A 16,312-nucleotide genomic window follows, 5' to 3' on the forward strand; every position below is an offset into this window, starting at 1 on the left:
TCCATAGCAGGGCAAGTGTCAACTTAGAAGACGGCCACTGTCTTTAGGCTAGACACAATTCATAGCACTTAAGATTTTTCTAAATAAAATTTGTGATCCTTTGGGCCTAATGTCACATCCTCCATGTGGGATCAGACCCTAGAATTGGTTTCTAGAAAGAAGCAAACACTGACATAGAGCAGGGAGCTGCCTGAGAGAGCTGGCCAGTCCGACATGGGAAGGCAAACAATGTGCACAGGGTAGACGTCATAAAGTCACCTGTGTGAGCCACCAAGAGGGGTTACCAAGCTCAGAGTTGGCGCAGAGAAGCAAAGCAGAGAACAGCAACTCTCCATTTCCCCTGAATACGAGGGAGCCTGGACCTCTATACCCAGGTGAGGTGGGTCATTAGAGATTGCACTCAATCCCTACATTTTCTATGTCCCAAAAGCAACAGAGGAGGGGAGCATCTTCTCTGCTCTGCTCTAAGTGCTGGCTGGTCAGTGTTCCAGGGCCTTCCTTCAAAGGGCAGCACTTCACCAAGTATTCTCTCCCCACGGCTGCCATTGAAAGCAATCCAATGGGCTATTTTTACTCTGACAGCTGCATCCTCTTGCACTGCGTACAGAAGGAAGTCCCAGGCCACCTTGGTTAGAGCCTGTGTGAGGGGAACTCACAAGGGGAGAGAGAGAGCATGGGCCACCAAGTAGCCAGAGGCCTCTCACTTGAGTCAGCAGGACCTTGAGGTGACTGGGTGACGCCATTCACCACAATCCCACTGCAAATGCAGGAGCAGCAGCAAGACAGGCTCCGTCAGAAGAGGGGGGCGGCCTCGCTTGGAGAACATTTAAAAAAATCAAATGCTTGAAAACATTCTTACTTTGTTAGCTATGAGATTTATTTTGTCTTTAGAGTGTAGGTTCAGGGTGTTAAATAATGCAGTTTAAGTTAGCAATCATTTGCAGTAGATCTGAAGCTTCCTCCTGCTTGGGTGTGGTAGGGCTGGTTTCTGTGACAAGGTATTTCACTAAATAGTAAATTCAAGTCGGACCATTCTCACCATTGCTAGACCTTGACCACTTGCTCTAAAGGCCAGTACACTTGGAAACAGTCTCTAAGATCCTCTGCTTAGGAAAAGTTTCTAAGACCGGTGGCTCAACTTCAGATGCCTCACACCATGTCAGAAAAGTGGTCCCTTTGCAGTCATTAATAAAATAATAAAGGGATGACTCGTGGCAGCTTTCCCACTTGTCCTCTCCTTTCTCTGGCAGGTGGCTGTGTGTCTTGCTTAATAGACTTAATAAATTTTCTCCCTTTAGTTGGGGAAAAGTCTGAGAAGCAAATAAGCATGTCCACAAGCTGACCTTCAAAGGACAGAGGCTGTAGTCCAGACTCAGGCACGCACTCCCTCCCTTCTCCCCATGCTGGGAGCAGCTGTGGCCTGCATTTTCTGATGCCCTGCTCAAGAATGAATGCTGACATTTGACACCTATACTAGTTGTGGTGATAACTAAGAGGAGATAAATAATTTCTCAGCTCAAACCCGGGTTCAACACTGAGCTGGGCCCCAGTACACAAAGTTCTCCAAACATCCCAGGAGTCAGAAATAGCGAGGGGCACACTTCAAGGCACAGTGTGGGCATGACCTGCTCATGCAGCCGGCACCAAGGTGATGATACTAGCTGGGTGCACTGCTTCGCTCATGGCTTTTAAAATCAGGCTGATCACTTCCCCTGCAGGTGTGGCAGCACACAGTCCACCTGCAGTTCCTGCCAGCAATGCATTATTACAAGCACCTGAAAACGGCAAAGTTGCTTAAAGCATACTTCAGTACACCAGGCCACCTCTAAGTCATTATTTTTCTTGTGGCTACAAACAATGATGGTACCGAGAGCCATGAACCAGCTTTGGGTCCTAACCAAGCAACCATTTGTTACTTCTCAAATGTCTGACTGCCGGTGGAAGGGCCTCACCAAGGCGCCTGCCAGCAACCCTCAGCATGCCATCACCACCAGGATACCCAGGGCCCCCTCCATGGATACTTGCCTTGGTTCTTCCCTTGACACTAAGCAGCTCCTCCCTTTTAAACTCCTTCGAAAATTGCACCCCTCTTAAAGCTTTCCAGATATGCTCTGATGTCACTTCCTTTGTCCAAAGCACTGAACATGGCCAAGCAAGAGAGACTTCTTGTTAAGGGTTAGCGGCCAAAGAACTGCAGAATATCTGCCCAGAGCTTCTCCTCTCCAACCACTCTGTGCTCTGGGGTGCCCCTGCAGGAAACAACAAGGACTAGACTCAACATAGTTGAGACTAACTAGAACCATAAAAGGGCATGGCCTTCGGAATAATAATCCATATGTCTCCACCACACAACATATGGGGTCCTGTGCTCTGAATGCTATGCCACCACTTAAAGCCAGATGCTTCACCCTCCCTGCATTCTGTTCATTTTCTACCCTCCCGGTCACGCTGTAGGAGCATTTCTTGCATGGTTTTATTCAACCTCAATGGCATAGCTGAGGATGCTGAAATCATCTCCAGCCTAGATCGCTCACCTGAGCCCGGCACATGCATTTTTATCTCATTGGGAATATCACATAAGCATCTCACCCAGAAGTGAGCTTGGTCCTTTTTCAACTCTGTCTCCACCTCCTGAAGCTCTAACATCCATTGGTGGCACAAGCTGTCCTTTCAATCCTCAAAGCTGTGACCTCAGGCATCCTTAACATCTCCCCTGCTTCACTCCCCACATTTAACCCGCAAACAATTCCTATTTTCCACTTGAGAAATGGCTTTCTATATTTTGAAGCTGTTTTATAAGGCAACCCCAAGTTCCCCTTATTTCAATTCTTTTCTTTTGCTTTCAGTTCTGTTCATCTGATAAAACTACTGCTATGCCACCTTTCCTTGGGTTCATGTGTGCTAGAGAATCTTTTTCCATCCTCTGATTTTCAACTTTGCAGTGTCACTTTGTAGAAATGACTTCTAGGAAAAAAATCCCATTCCCCAGTACCTCAGATCAAACCCTCACCACTTATGACCAGGAGTACTATAAGAGCTTCCCAATAGCTTGCCTGATACCAATTTCCCTCACTCTATCTCTTTCCCTAGTCAAACCCTGGAAGAGAAATCCAAAGTATGTCACTTGACTTTGTTTAAAAATCTTTGCTAAGTCTCTGCTTTGCACAATACAGAACTCCACTTGACAAATGAAACCCTTCCGAATCTGCTGTGGGACTCCCTTCCCAGCCTGGCCACCCTACAGACCTACTCCCCTGGGCCTCTATGAGTCCCAGAACACACCTAACCTCTGCACGCCTGCACCGCTGCATGCCCTGTGCTCGCCTGCACACGTGTGTTTTATTACCCAGGAGCCCATGTTCCACTCCAACTGTTCCTGCTCACCATTACTACTTGGAAAACCTCTGTTATCCTATATCCTTAGGATGGCACCAAAGTGTCAACTCCTTGGCAAAGCCTGGCTGGCCTCACAGGTGAGCCATTTTCTCCTGGGTGTCTCAGGGACCCTCCCTATGTGATGTAGTGCAACTCTACACTGTTGTAAGGACTTCAGTGCCTGTCCCTTCTTAATGCTGGGCCCATCTTACCTCTCTTTGTATTTTATTCCCAATCCCTGCTACAAGGTAGTTATTCAATAAAACATTTTCTGAATCTGAGGGAGTAACTCCCAACTTAACTAAAAGGAGAAATGGAGATGGCACCGCTGTCACCCCAGCCAGCTGGAGCTGCCTCCTTCTGACTGTCACCGAGGGGCTACCTTTTCTATTCTATAAGCAGGTGACCTGCACATTCCCAGTGGCTCTGGGCCTATTTCCCCTTCCTGGCCAGCCTGGAAGTGTTCCTCCTGAGACACAGCTCCCTAGTCCTAGGAGGCTGCCTCAACACCCCTCTTTATGAAGTCTCTCCCATCCCTCCAGCCCATGGGCATGAGGGTCTTGTATAAACCGACAGAACCTCCATATCATCCACACTGAGCAGTGCAGCACTTTCTGGCACTCTAGTTGCCATTGTCAATGCCTTACTACCACTCCAGCTGTGGCCCAGAGGACAGCTCATGTAGGACCTGGGTTAGGAGGTCCTGTTATTCCTGCCACTGGCATATTCTCCGTTGAGGACTGGGAGGGAAGCAAACTAGGTAAGCCCATTCTGGGAACACAGCACCTCGCACACAATGTGCTTGGTGCTTGGTCACACAGGGAATCAGGAGAGGTGGACCAGAAGGGGGCTCAGTAAGAAATGCTCAAGAAACTGGGACTCGATTTAGAGAACCAGTCTGTGAACAGTCCTCAGACAGTTTCTCGATTTAGAGAAATAGTCTGAGGAAGTCTTCAGGTGTGTGAAGACACTGGTCAGTAAGTATGAGTACTACAGAGAAGTCCCTAGCTAATGTACAGAGGCTCTAGAAAGCGAGACACAGGAAGCTTAACACAGATATCTGTCATTCAGAGACAAACAACAATTCCTCTCTAGAATCCAGGAAGTACTAGAAGATTTCAAGCCCCTTCTAGTCCATTCTGGCTTTAGAACTCCACTTGCAAGTCAGCTTGTCACCAAGGAAGAGGTCAGCAGCCAGCTGGAGCTGCCTTTTGCTCCTGACTGTCCCCATACAAGGAGCTCAGACACCACTTGACTCGAGAAAGAGCAATTACTAGACAGTTTTCGATACCTACCATAATCATTTCTATTTGAGTCATTTCTATTTAAGTCTGAGGTTGGCTTCAAACAAATTTACCTCAACACAGGAAAGCTGCTGCAAGCCTTTGGTATAGTGGGTACCACTGATATTTGGACGGCATCAAAGAATTTCCTAGAGAGGTGAAAACAACTGAGGCTCACTGGAAACAGCTGTCAATCTGAAAACCATTCCAGGCCCAACAATGGTTTGTTTCCAAAGGTCCTGTACTCATCAGTGATCTGACTGTGGTATTTTTTGCAATGCCAAAATACTGAAATCATCCACACTGGAAACAATGGCCAATCCAAATAGGAAATCTTGCCCAATGCTTCAAACTACATAACAAGGGGAATTATGCATCCTAAAAAAGGTCAGAAACTCTTTTAACTGAATCAAGTAGAAATAGAACATAATTGATATTGAAAATGAAACCTGTACATTTGAAATCTGTGTTTTGGACTACCTTCTCCTTTTAAAGATTAAGGTGACTGAAATGAATGCTGTGTACCTACTGACCTAAATGACAAGGATATAGCTTGTTTGGTGTCACACATTCACACATGAATCCATGGAAAACACTGTTATCAAACACAGAATCCATTCCAGCCAAGCAATCTCCCTGTCATTATTTCTTTTATTTTACTAAATTTATTGTTCATTTTTAAGAAAATCAATTACACAGTAACATGACAATTCCAAATTGTTCACAAAAAGTGATAATTAAGTTCTATTACCTGTCATTATTACCAAGAGTGTGCCCACCCACCTGCCTGTGTTCCTGCCCTACCTTTCTTCATTAAAAAACATACTATGAAGATACTCCCATTATAAAAAATAAATAATAGAGAAAAAAGTGGAACTCATCCTCGTCACCCTCCTCTCCTATCCCACTTCTTTTCACCATTCTTAGTTTGACATAGTCCTTTCAAACCCTTATGTGTGTGCATTTACGCACTTACATGACATCAGAAATATATAATTGATACTTAATTTTACTTAAGTGGGATCATATTGTAGATATTATTGTACAATTTGCTTCTTTTGTGTAACAGTTGATTTTTTTCTGTGCACACACATAAACCTCCTCTTCTTTTTGAACTGCTGCAGAGTATTTCTTAATATGGGCATATCATAACTGACCACTAGTTTCTGCTGAATGTGTGTGTGTGTGTGTGTGTGTGTGTGTGTGTTGGGGCGCGGGCAGTCTTTTGCTATTACAAACAGAGCTGCAGTGAACACCCTGGCCCATCCCTATGTGTATGAGACAAGACACCTGGCTTATGCCAGGGGAAATGTAGCCTCAGTTCCTGTGACCTGAAGGTCATGGACAGGGTGGACCCAGGGTTCTGAGAGCTGTGGGCTTTTGTGGTCACCACGTAGATAGGCACAGCTGGGGTGAGGCCCTGCAGTCTGACTGAGTGGCCACCAGAGAAGGACCACAGGTGACAAGGCTCTTCCTCATGAGCCAGAACACTGCCCCTGTGCCTGGAATGTTCTCTCAGCTTTTCATGATCCGGCCAAATGCTCCCTGAAATCTGAGACAACATTTCAACCAGCTCTGCCCCTACCTTAAGCATGCTGTCTTGGCTGTGGAAACCCTTAGAAGTTATTATTTACTGACTGTGTTGTTGATGGACTGTCCTTCTTGTATAACCAAACTTCTAATGCAAACCAAAGGCAGCTGAAGGACCCTTGTGAGATCAATCAGAAAGTCACAGAAGTTTCACAGGGGACTCTCTATTGTAATAACTTAGGAAGAGGTAATCCTGAACTATAGGCCATAACAGCTCTGTAGAACAGGACATCTAGATCTGCCAATGCTCAGAAGCTGCACTGAATTGACCAGACCCTCTGGCTTCACAAATTACTTGTGATTAATAAATCATTCTTGTACAGCTCTTCCTTCAACCCTCAGCCACGCCCAATAAGCCACAAATCACAAAAGACAGGATGCCTCACTTTGGAATGGAGCTGAAAATGCATGTGGCTTCTACTCTCGGCAAGCACCTGAAGAGGGCCCTGTGAAGCAGCCAGGCTGCGTGTGGGAGGAGAACAAAGAGGTCCAGCACAGCACCTGCTGCAGCGGGCCTGTGACCAGCTCCAGAGCCCGGGCAGAGGTGGCAAAGGGCTAGATCAGCAAACAGAGGTCAAGCCGCTATTTTGACATATTAAAGAAGCTGTCACAGAGCGTACACAATTCACAACCCAACCAAGAGTACAGACCCAAAATACTGTAGAAAGGGGACGAAGCCCTGAGGTTGGAGGGCACTGGGAGAGCTGGCTGAGCTCTGAGGGGAGGGGAACACTTGGGCAGGCAGGACAAGGGTGGGAGAAAAGTGCACAAAGAAGCACAGTTTCTTATAATTCAATGCCTTTGAAAAGCTGGGCTTGGGCTTGTCTTACATTTGGGAAGCCCCCCAAAAAAACTTCTGAGGAAGAGAGATGGGGTTGGTCACCAGGCACACATGTAGCAGGGGAATGAGGTCCTTCCAGGAACCCTCAGTCCCTCAGCACCACTGTCTAAGCAGACTGAATACCTGACCTTGGTGAGTTTCCTCATAAATAAACAGGTGAGCAAAACAGCAGTACTGACATATAGATAACAGTAAATACCAGAATCAGAAGGGGCCAACTGCAAACAAACTATCAAAAGAAAATTCTGAGCCTAGACACCTCAAAAAAGAATGTCTTTAGTATTAAAGGAAATATAAAACAGAATCACCAGGAATAAATGCCTGCCTATGAAAACATCTTATTCTTAAAAAATTATAATAAAAAACTGCAACTTACATGGTTAAAAATATAAAACTCACAACTTAAAGTGAAAAAAAAATATCCAAGCTGAATTTAAGCTTAAAAAAACCTATCTGGCCCTAGCCGGTTTGTGTCAGTGGATAGAGCGTTGGCCTGCAGACTGAAGGGTCTCGGGTTTGATTCTGGTCAAGGGCGCATGCCTGGGTGATGGGCTTGGTCCCCAGTAGGGGGTGTGCAGGAGGCAGCCGATCAATGAGTCTCTCTCATCATTGATGTTTCTAGCTCTCCCTCCCTCTCCCTTCCTCTCTGAAATCAATAAAAATAAAGAAACAAAACAAACCTATCTGGTTAGACATACAACATCTGGTTTAAATATAGGGGGGTAAACTATTCCACACATGACTGCATGGGAAACCCTGTTACCAAACTATATTTTTTCTATTTAATCCTAAAATGTACATCATTTAAAAATTAAAATTCTTTGGGCTATTAGCCCAGTGAAGGAATGAGAATTTCCTTTTAAAGCATTTTTGTTAGTAGTGAAAAATAGTTTGTTTCCTGCAGGTGTTCTGGTTAAATACCCAGAATGAAAAATGAAACAAACACTGAAATCTTTTACATTAGAAAGAGTTCTGTTTCTTTTTTCAGAGGAAGGGAGAAACCTTTCATTACTCAATATTACTTCCTTAGCACCTTTGAACAATATGAGGGTTCTGATTTGAAAAGCACCGTCTCTGTAGCAGAAGTTTTTAACCACCCTTCAAATCTGAAGCCATCAGTAGGCGCTAAAGACACAGCTCACAAATGAGAAAACACTTCTGACTAAATGCAAGTAGCTTCTCAACCAAGACCTACACATGCAGTGTATGTTATAATTACAGGGCTGGGATTCATTCATGTTGAAACCATGTATGTGGCAATGATTTATTTCCTGATGGCTCTGCCACTTGCTGGCAGGGTACGTGAGCCAGCTGTCAATGGGATGATGCCATCTGCATTGCTGGCTCACCAGTTCTAGGGAGTGGACAAGACAGGTATGGTCTGTGGTGTCAGGGCCCCACCAGAAGCATCATGTCTTGTCACTGCCAGCCTCGCCTGGCTCAAATGCCACCAACCAGATTTCCCAAATTTCCAGTCCCTTCCAAAGCTCTGGTCAAACGCCAGGTCACTGCACATGCCCCCAGATATACACAGCAGAAGAGGAACCTTGTTTCTGGAGCTTCCACAGCCTCAGCTCCTACTTGATTCCTAGCACCAAAGGCCTGCCCAGAGCCAGAGCTCTTGTTTCACTGACTGTAATTATTATTAACTAGGGGCCCAGTGCACAAATTCATGCACCTTGAAAGGAACTTGGGCCACGAGGCTGCAGTGGGCACAGGGGCGGGTCTCAGCCCATCCTCTGCGCCCCCGCCTGACCCCTCCCACTGTGGCCCCTGGTCCCCTGTCTGCCGGCAGCCCTGCTCCTGCCGCTGCCTCTCCCATGAACTGATGGCGCTGGTCCCACTTGCACCCACTGATGGCCAGCGCCAGCAGCAGGTGCGAGTTGGGCCGGCGTCATCAGCATGTATGAGCAGTGGCTGCTGCCCTGATTGCCCCTCAGGAGCAGAGGGAGGTGGAGAAGCCCTCAGGGATGATCGGGGCTGGCAGCTGCCACTCACACCCGCTGACAGCGCCGAGCGATCAGGACTGGCGCCAGGCACCGGCAGCGGGTGCGAGCAGCAGCTCCGGCGCCAGCTGCGGGTGCAACCAGGGACAGCGTCAGCAGTGGGTGCGAGTGGTGGTGCTGGTACCTGCAGCGGGTGTGAGAGGCAGCTACTGGCCCCGATTGCCCCTCAGGAACAGGGGGAGGTGGAGAAGCCTTGAGGGGTGATCGGGGATGGCAGCTGCCACTCGCACCTGCTGATGGTGCCGAGCGATTTGGGCCTGCTTTGGGCACCGGCAGTGGGTGCAAGCAGTGGCTCCGGCGCCGGCAGCAGGAGTGAGCGCCAGACAGAACTGTGGTGTACGGGAGCAAAGAATTTTCAGTAACCACCAGAGGCTCACCCCGATGACAGTGACTGGCGCCCGCCTTGGTCTGGCGCCTCTGCTCACCTGCTCCACCATCCCACCTTGGCCGACACCTGCCATGTTCCATGCACAGCCCCTGATGGTCAGCACATGTCATAGCAACCGGTTGTTTGGTTTTCTGCCATTTGGTCTATTTGCATATTAGGGTTTTATATAGAGAGATATTTATAAAATAACCATAATACATATCCTCTTTATACATTAAGGGCTTCGCCAGGGCAGATACTGAGATTTACTTCTGTTATCTCCCGCACCTACCCTGGGGCTGGTATGTAGTAGGAGCTCAAGAAATGAATAAATCATTAACTCCCTGCCTTCAATGTCTAGACAAAAGACTAAACAGTGTGAGGAAGGCACTTGAGGCAATAATAAAAAACAAAAATATTGCTAATTAAAAGTAAAGAAGAATAAAACTCGGTGGTGGTGGTAGTCTGGGGAAACACACTTTCATACACTGTTAATCAAGACACAAATGGTACAACCCTTTCCCAAGCTGATGTGGCAACATCTACCAATACTGTTGGCAAAGTCAGGGGCACCAGAGAACCACGGCAGGGAAGCACACTGGAAAACCGGAGAGAAGATCCAGGTTTCCACAAAGCCATACACCAGCTGTGGGATCAAGAACAAGTCCCTGCACATCTCTGAACTTCAGCTTCCTGCTCGCAGTGATGGGATCAAGGAGGTCATCTCCAGGACCCTGTGCAGCAGGCATGAAAATGGGAGCCAGAGCTCTTCAGCATCTCCTGTTAGTTTAGGGCTGACTCAAGTGAGTATGAAGGTGCCCAAGTTTCTAAGAGTCTTCATTCCAGAAGATCTATTCCTCAGATAATCTTCGGAAGAGATAATAATTGAAGCCTCAGACCTCTTCCCCTTAGCTGACCATCTGGCTTCCTGGTTCAGAGGATGAAGAACTTCATCTCATCCAGCACAGAAACACCAGAGACAAGTTGCTGCACTCCAGGCCCAGGGTCAGGCCCAGCCACTCTAGAGGTCGAGAACCGCGTCTTTCATTTTCTTCCACATATCAGGTTGCTAGGAAGAGTGGGAGACCCTGCTAATGCCATGTTGGAAACCCCCCAATTATCCAAATAATGAAAAATCAGATCTAATCTAACTAAAATCAACCAAGTTCCTTAGAGTCTTTCCTAAATAAAATCAGTAAGTGCATAATAAGTAAGGATGTCGTCAGCATATTCATGAGTTCTTTCATGGTGGATGTACTTTATAGAGGCTATTGTTCTATTTTTTTATGAATGTATTCATGAATTACTTGTGAAGTTAGACTGAGATATGTAGGGACTAAAAAGAAATATGCAGTATATTATTGATGGGAACACAGTTGTCCACAGCTCTGAGGGTTTTAGGCAAACAGTGGTCTCTACACTGGGCTACAATCCCACCTGTTTCACTTTCTAGCCCTTCATTTTCCTGTGTGTAAAATGAGAGGTTGGGCAGATTGGGGCTGAAGCTCCTTTACTTCTAACACTTGCAGATCTTGTATCTAGCAGGAGCTACAAATGGGACAGGTCAAGGGCCATGTTCATACAGGACAAGGACAACGTGCTCCGCTAAATGGAGCATCAAGTCAGGAGGCGGGGTTGGAGGGTGAGGAGTGAAGGACATCTATGTCATTCATTAAATAAAGGAAACCTCAAGTCTCATGTTATGATCTAAGAGGAAATCAATCATGACCGTTTATGTTTAACTTATGATGGTGGCCATACCCTGGCTATGCTTCAAATACAAACTGTCATTCATAGATGAAAAAATGGAACTGTTATGTTTCCCCAAAATGGTGTGCTATTGTTGTTGTGTTTTTCAATGAAATCTTACTGCAACACAAATTATAGCACCTTAACAAGAAGTATGAGCTGAAACAGAAGTGCCAGCTCACAGATCTCAAGAAATGGTCCAAGCTGCTTACCATCTACAGTTCTCTGTACAACATTTGACAGAATCACTTCTTCTTCCATGTCCTCATTTGTTTTACACTAACTCTAATCTGGCAGCTCTAATGGCTAAGGAAAATAGATTAACAATAAAAGTGTATGATCTATTCTTGTATAATATGAATTTAAATGAAAACAGCTTGAACTATGATTATTTCTTTCAGAACAAATCACCCCATTTTCTCCAAAACCCTACCCTACAACAGAAAAACACAATACACATTACAACCACACATGCGTTACTTTCCTAAAAAGGGGTAACTTGGGCTCTGCCAAGGCTAACGGAGAGAAACAGATTTGGCTCCTGGACAACAGCTCACACAGTCCATTGGGGTAACATTGAAGATGGTTTGGGAATTAATGTACAGGCAGACACACCTTGTTTACTTGAAAACCGAATACACAACAGCTTCTACACTGACAGCCTCTGTACCAGAGGAGCCTTCGAAAATCTCCAGTGATGACTTATCTCCCATTATCTTTTATTCCCAAATGCAAATGGTACATAATTGAGCTTAAGTGAGGAAAAAACAACAACTAGGAAATGAGCAGCCCAGATTCTTTTGGATTCTAAAATTGGAGATAATTTTGAAAGGAATGGAATGGGTCTGAAATGTCCTTAAAGCCCAGAGGGAAATCAGTACAGCATCAGCTTATCTTTGGTACATAGTCAAGAAAGCCAAGCCCGCAATGTAGCAGGAGTCAATGGGAACAACACACCCTCCACATTCCATAGGCAGGTTGTGGATGTAAGTCCCCGGAGCACAACAGCAACCACAGGAGCGCATGGGTGTCCCTTGCACCTCAGCACACGCTCTTACCTCTAACATGGGTCTGGCACTATCATGGACAGATAGGATGTGGGTCACCTTGTTCCTGCTCAACTGTTCTGCATCTCTGGCATCTGTCACAAAAGAAAGAGATGGGCATGTCATTACTCTCTGCAAGCGATTCCTCCTCAAGTCTAGCCAGAAAACGCCCCCAAAATGATTTACATCTTTCTTTCCTGAAACTTCCTAATTGACCATACCCCAAATAATCTAGGTCTAGGGAATAGAGGGCTTTCTCTTGTTTTGCAGATAACTATGTTTATTTCTGACTGGCACATCTTTTGAGCTGAAGATGGAAAGGTAGTAAGATCAATAAACACTATGGTCATGATTACTGTTGTTTAAAGGAAGTGAACCCATGCGATCATTTTGTAGGTGATAATTGTCAAATTGTAGACCCAATAAAACACATAACACTAAAGATATTTAAAATGTATTAAAATTATCTTTTAATGATTAATAATCCAAGTTAAAATTAAGCACAAAAGACCACTACTGTGTAAAAAAATAGGAATCTGCCAGAGATGACCCTGCCTTGATGTCAAAAGTAGGAATGGGTCCAGACATGCAGACAAGACTGTGGTTTACACAGATTCACTTTAAGTCAAAAGTAAAAATGGAACACTTTCTAGAAATGCTAAACAGAACTGTCCCTAAGTTATGAGTTGGCTATTAAATTATCTGCATATGAAACTAAGGAGACACCCATTACATTACTTTCCAATGTAGAATAAAGACTGCATGAATTTCACCACGTTGGAACCCATCTCTAATTTACAAGACAGGGTCCAGGAAGAAATAAGGTGGTCACTTATCCCTGTCCTGGCCTGGGCTGAGCTTTTTAAAATGATAGAGGGTAAAACAGACTGAAAATTAACTGTTTAATTATCATGTTTCTGGAGAATATTTAATGACATGGGAAACTGCTCAGGATATAATGTTAAACAGAGGGTAAAACAGGTACAAAACTATAAATACAATATAAATAAAATTTGTAAAAACACATAAAGACAGACACACCCAGGTGGGTAAAACTGCTATAAAGAATTAGCCCCAAAAGTAGTCATCTTTAAGAAAGGTAATTACAAGAGTTCATTTTTTTATTTTTTATATATTTTCTAAAAGTTTAACATGCTTATGAACTATCTGGGCGGGGGGGGGGGGGCGCTTGTTAAAAAGGCAGATTGCTGGGCTCCAACTTAATTCAAGGTCTAAGACAGGGCTGAGGAAAATGCATTTCTAATGAGTCTTGATGATGGAACAAAACCTAAGAATACTGGTGTAAATATTCTGCAATGAGCACTCTTAAAGAAAGAAAAAACTTTAAAAGTAATATTTAAATATTGATTTTGAGACTCTCTTCACTGCTCTAGCCATCTCAAGCTTCAAATTCAGGTATGCACAGCAGCCATCTCCCTCACACACACAGAACTCCATTCTGACCCTCCCCACCCAGCCATCGATCACCAAGGTGCAGCCCTCAGTGAGCTCTGAATTAGGCAGGAACTGGAATCATTTGGGATCCACAGGCCGCCAGCCTCCACATTCTCACCAAAATGTGATTTTCCAGTCATCACTAGTGCATTTGTGAATTTACAAGTGAAACAAGAGCAACTAGAGCATCTAGTGTTCACGGAGGAGACAGACAGAAAGGCAGGGGAGGTGGGCTCTTTAAGGCAAGCTCAGGACACTCGCAGACAGGAGCTTCCAGATTCTGATCCTGCCCAGGATTTGGATTTAATGGTGAATATTTATTTAAGTGTAGTTTTTGTCTTTTTAAAAACAGCTTTACTGGGATCATCAATGTGCCATAAAATTCACCCTTTTAAAGTGTACAACTCAAGGGTTTTAGCATATGTAGAGTTTTTTAACCATCACCACAATCTAACTTTAGAATATTTTCATCACCCCATAAATATGCTTTTGTAACACAGGTTAAGATGAACAATAAAAAAAGTGGTTTGGGAATAAGATTACACATATGTGCATACAGAAGACCACTCAACACCACAAATAAGACACTGACTCCAAAGAAAATGGCAGTTCCTGGTGGACCATGCTCCTTTTGCTCTGTGCTTTTTGTTTCCTTAAAGCAACACTCACACTGTGGGGTTACCCTTTCCCTAAGCACAGGCTATGCCCATCAACTTGAGAGTGCACAAAATGCTTCATCAAAGCTACTGATGACACTGGACCTTTTATTCCTCAGGACTCCATATTGTTGATGGTTCTGGATGGCTGCCTACAACTACGGAATGAGCTACGAATGCAGCTATGAGACTCTGGCCAGGGGGTTTTCAGCTCACTGACATGCACATGCGTAGCCTGGAGGTGTAGGACTCAGTCCTGTGCTGCTCAAACCGGGGCCTGTCAAGCAGAAGCCAGGCATCTCCTGGAAGCATGCTGGAAATGCAGGCTCCCAGGCCCCCTACACACCTGTATAGTCACAGCCTACACTGAATTAAGAACTCCGGAAGGAAGGCTGCGTGCACTTTACACAGGGCCCCTGCCTCACTGCAGTATGTTGGTGCCATTTCTAAACTAGAAAACAATTCACAGATACTTGGCATCACAAACACAGTAAGTCAGTATTAATCAAATCAATGGGAAGATTACAGTTTAGAATTCAAATGGGAAAAAGTCTACAAGAAAATTTGCTGACAATGGTTATCTCAGGATAGGAGGTTTTGGGAATTTTTCACTCTAACATTTCCATCATGTTTGGGTTTTATTTTATTTTTTATTTTGTTGATTTGAGAGAGAGAAACCAAGATGAAGAGAGAGGAAGGGGAGAAAAGAGAGAGAGAGAGAGAGAGAAATATCAATTTCTTGTTCCACTTATTTATGCACTCATTGATTGCATCTTATATGTGCCTTGATGAGGATTGAACCCGCTACCTTGGCATTTTGGATAATGCTCTACCCAAATGAGCTATCCAGCCAGGGCTCATGTTTGGATTTTTAAATTTTAACTGATAAGTCTACATTTTTTTATAATGAAGGAAGACAAAAATTTAAAAACACTGTTCACAAAATTCAATAGAACTTACATTAATAAGTAAAATGAACAGACAGCCCCTTATAGGTGAAAAGCAGCTAACCATGTTCATATCCTCTCTCTGCCAACATCTCCTTTGGCTCTGGACTCCTTGTCGCCTGTCTCCCTTTACCCTCCACATCTCCAACACTCCTCCCTCCCACTGGGTCTGCTTTAGCGGGCCTTCTGAAGAGGAACTGTCATCTTCACACAATGGGGGCACTAAAACAGAAACACCCAATATATTCTTCTCCTCTGCTACTGAATATTCCCTGCCTCACCGGGAGGAAGACTCCACCCATTACTGGGTGGACCTCATGGAGGGAGCAGGTGGATTCCTATAAGATGCTGTCCTAAAGGGCAAAGTGACAGCCACATGCTTCCTCAGGAAGGAAAGTTAGCATTCTATACTGACACAGAAGATGGACAGGGGTAAAAAGTCACAGGATGTGGGAGATGCCAGAATGGCTATGGGAAATAAGCTAGTCCAACAAAGTCAAGCAGAATTTCTTCTGAATAAAATCAACAAAAATATATTCAAAGAAGCATTAGAAATTAACACTAGCAACACAAGTGCTCAAGAAAAACATACACTTGGGAGGAAAGAACCTCTTTGGCAATGCCTTTCTAATACTCAAACACCTGCTGCGCTGTTTGTGAACTCAAAAAAATGGCCATGCAGGATGAGGGGGGCAGGAGGGGAGAAGGAAGGTCTCTGCTATAGAGGGACCAAATCCCTTCTGCTCTGACACTGAAGCCCAAGCCATGTTCAAAGTTATTTCTAAAACAACTTCTGTCTCCTAAGCTGAGAATCTGCTGAGTGATGAGCAAGAGATTCCAATCCATTTGCGGTTATACTTCACATTGTAAAACTGAAAGACTTCTAGTTACAAATTACTACGCACTGTAATAACTTCCAGTTATAAATTGTTAGTGGGTTCAACCTTTAAGTAGATCTATTTCCAACCTGGATTGGGGAACAAAATGGGGCAGTTTC

The 16,312-nt window shown here is 44.7% G+C and overlaps 1 protein-coding gene across 6 annotated transcripts in view; it reads right to left on the minus strand.

Moving 5' to 3' along the window:
- The window catches only part of DUSP22 (dual specificity phosphatase 22), a 56,906-nt gene that overhangs the window by 25,540 nt on the left and 15,054 nt on the right, over nt 1–16,312 (minus strand). For 5 of the 6 annotated variants that reach the window (XM_006085721.3, XM_006085720.3, XM_023751411.1 and 2 more), the window contains one exon: nt 12,270–12,352. The exons of the other annotated variant lie outside the window; for it this stretch is intronic. In XM_006085721.3, the coding sequence (XP_006085783.1) occupies nt 12,270–12,352 (83 nt within the window). The remainder of the gene's footprint in view (nt 1–12,269; nt 12,353–16,312) is intronic. 6 annotated transcript variants of the gene reach the window in all.

The sequence above is a fragment of the Myotis lucifugus genome, unplaced genomic scaffold (assembly GCF_000147115.1).
Source record: "Myotis lucifugus unplaced genomic scaffold, Myoluc2.0 scaffold_21, whole genome shotgun sequence".
Taxonomy (NCBI): Eukaryota; Metazoa; Chordata; class Mammalia; order Chiroptera; family Vespertilionidae; genus Myotis; species Myotis lucifugus.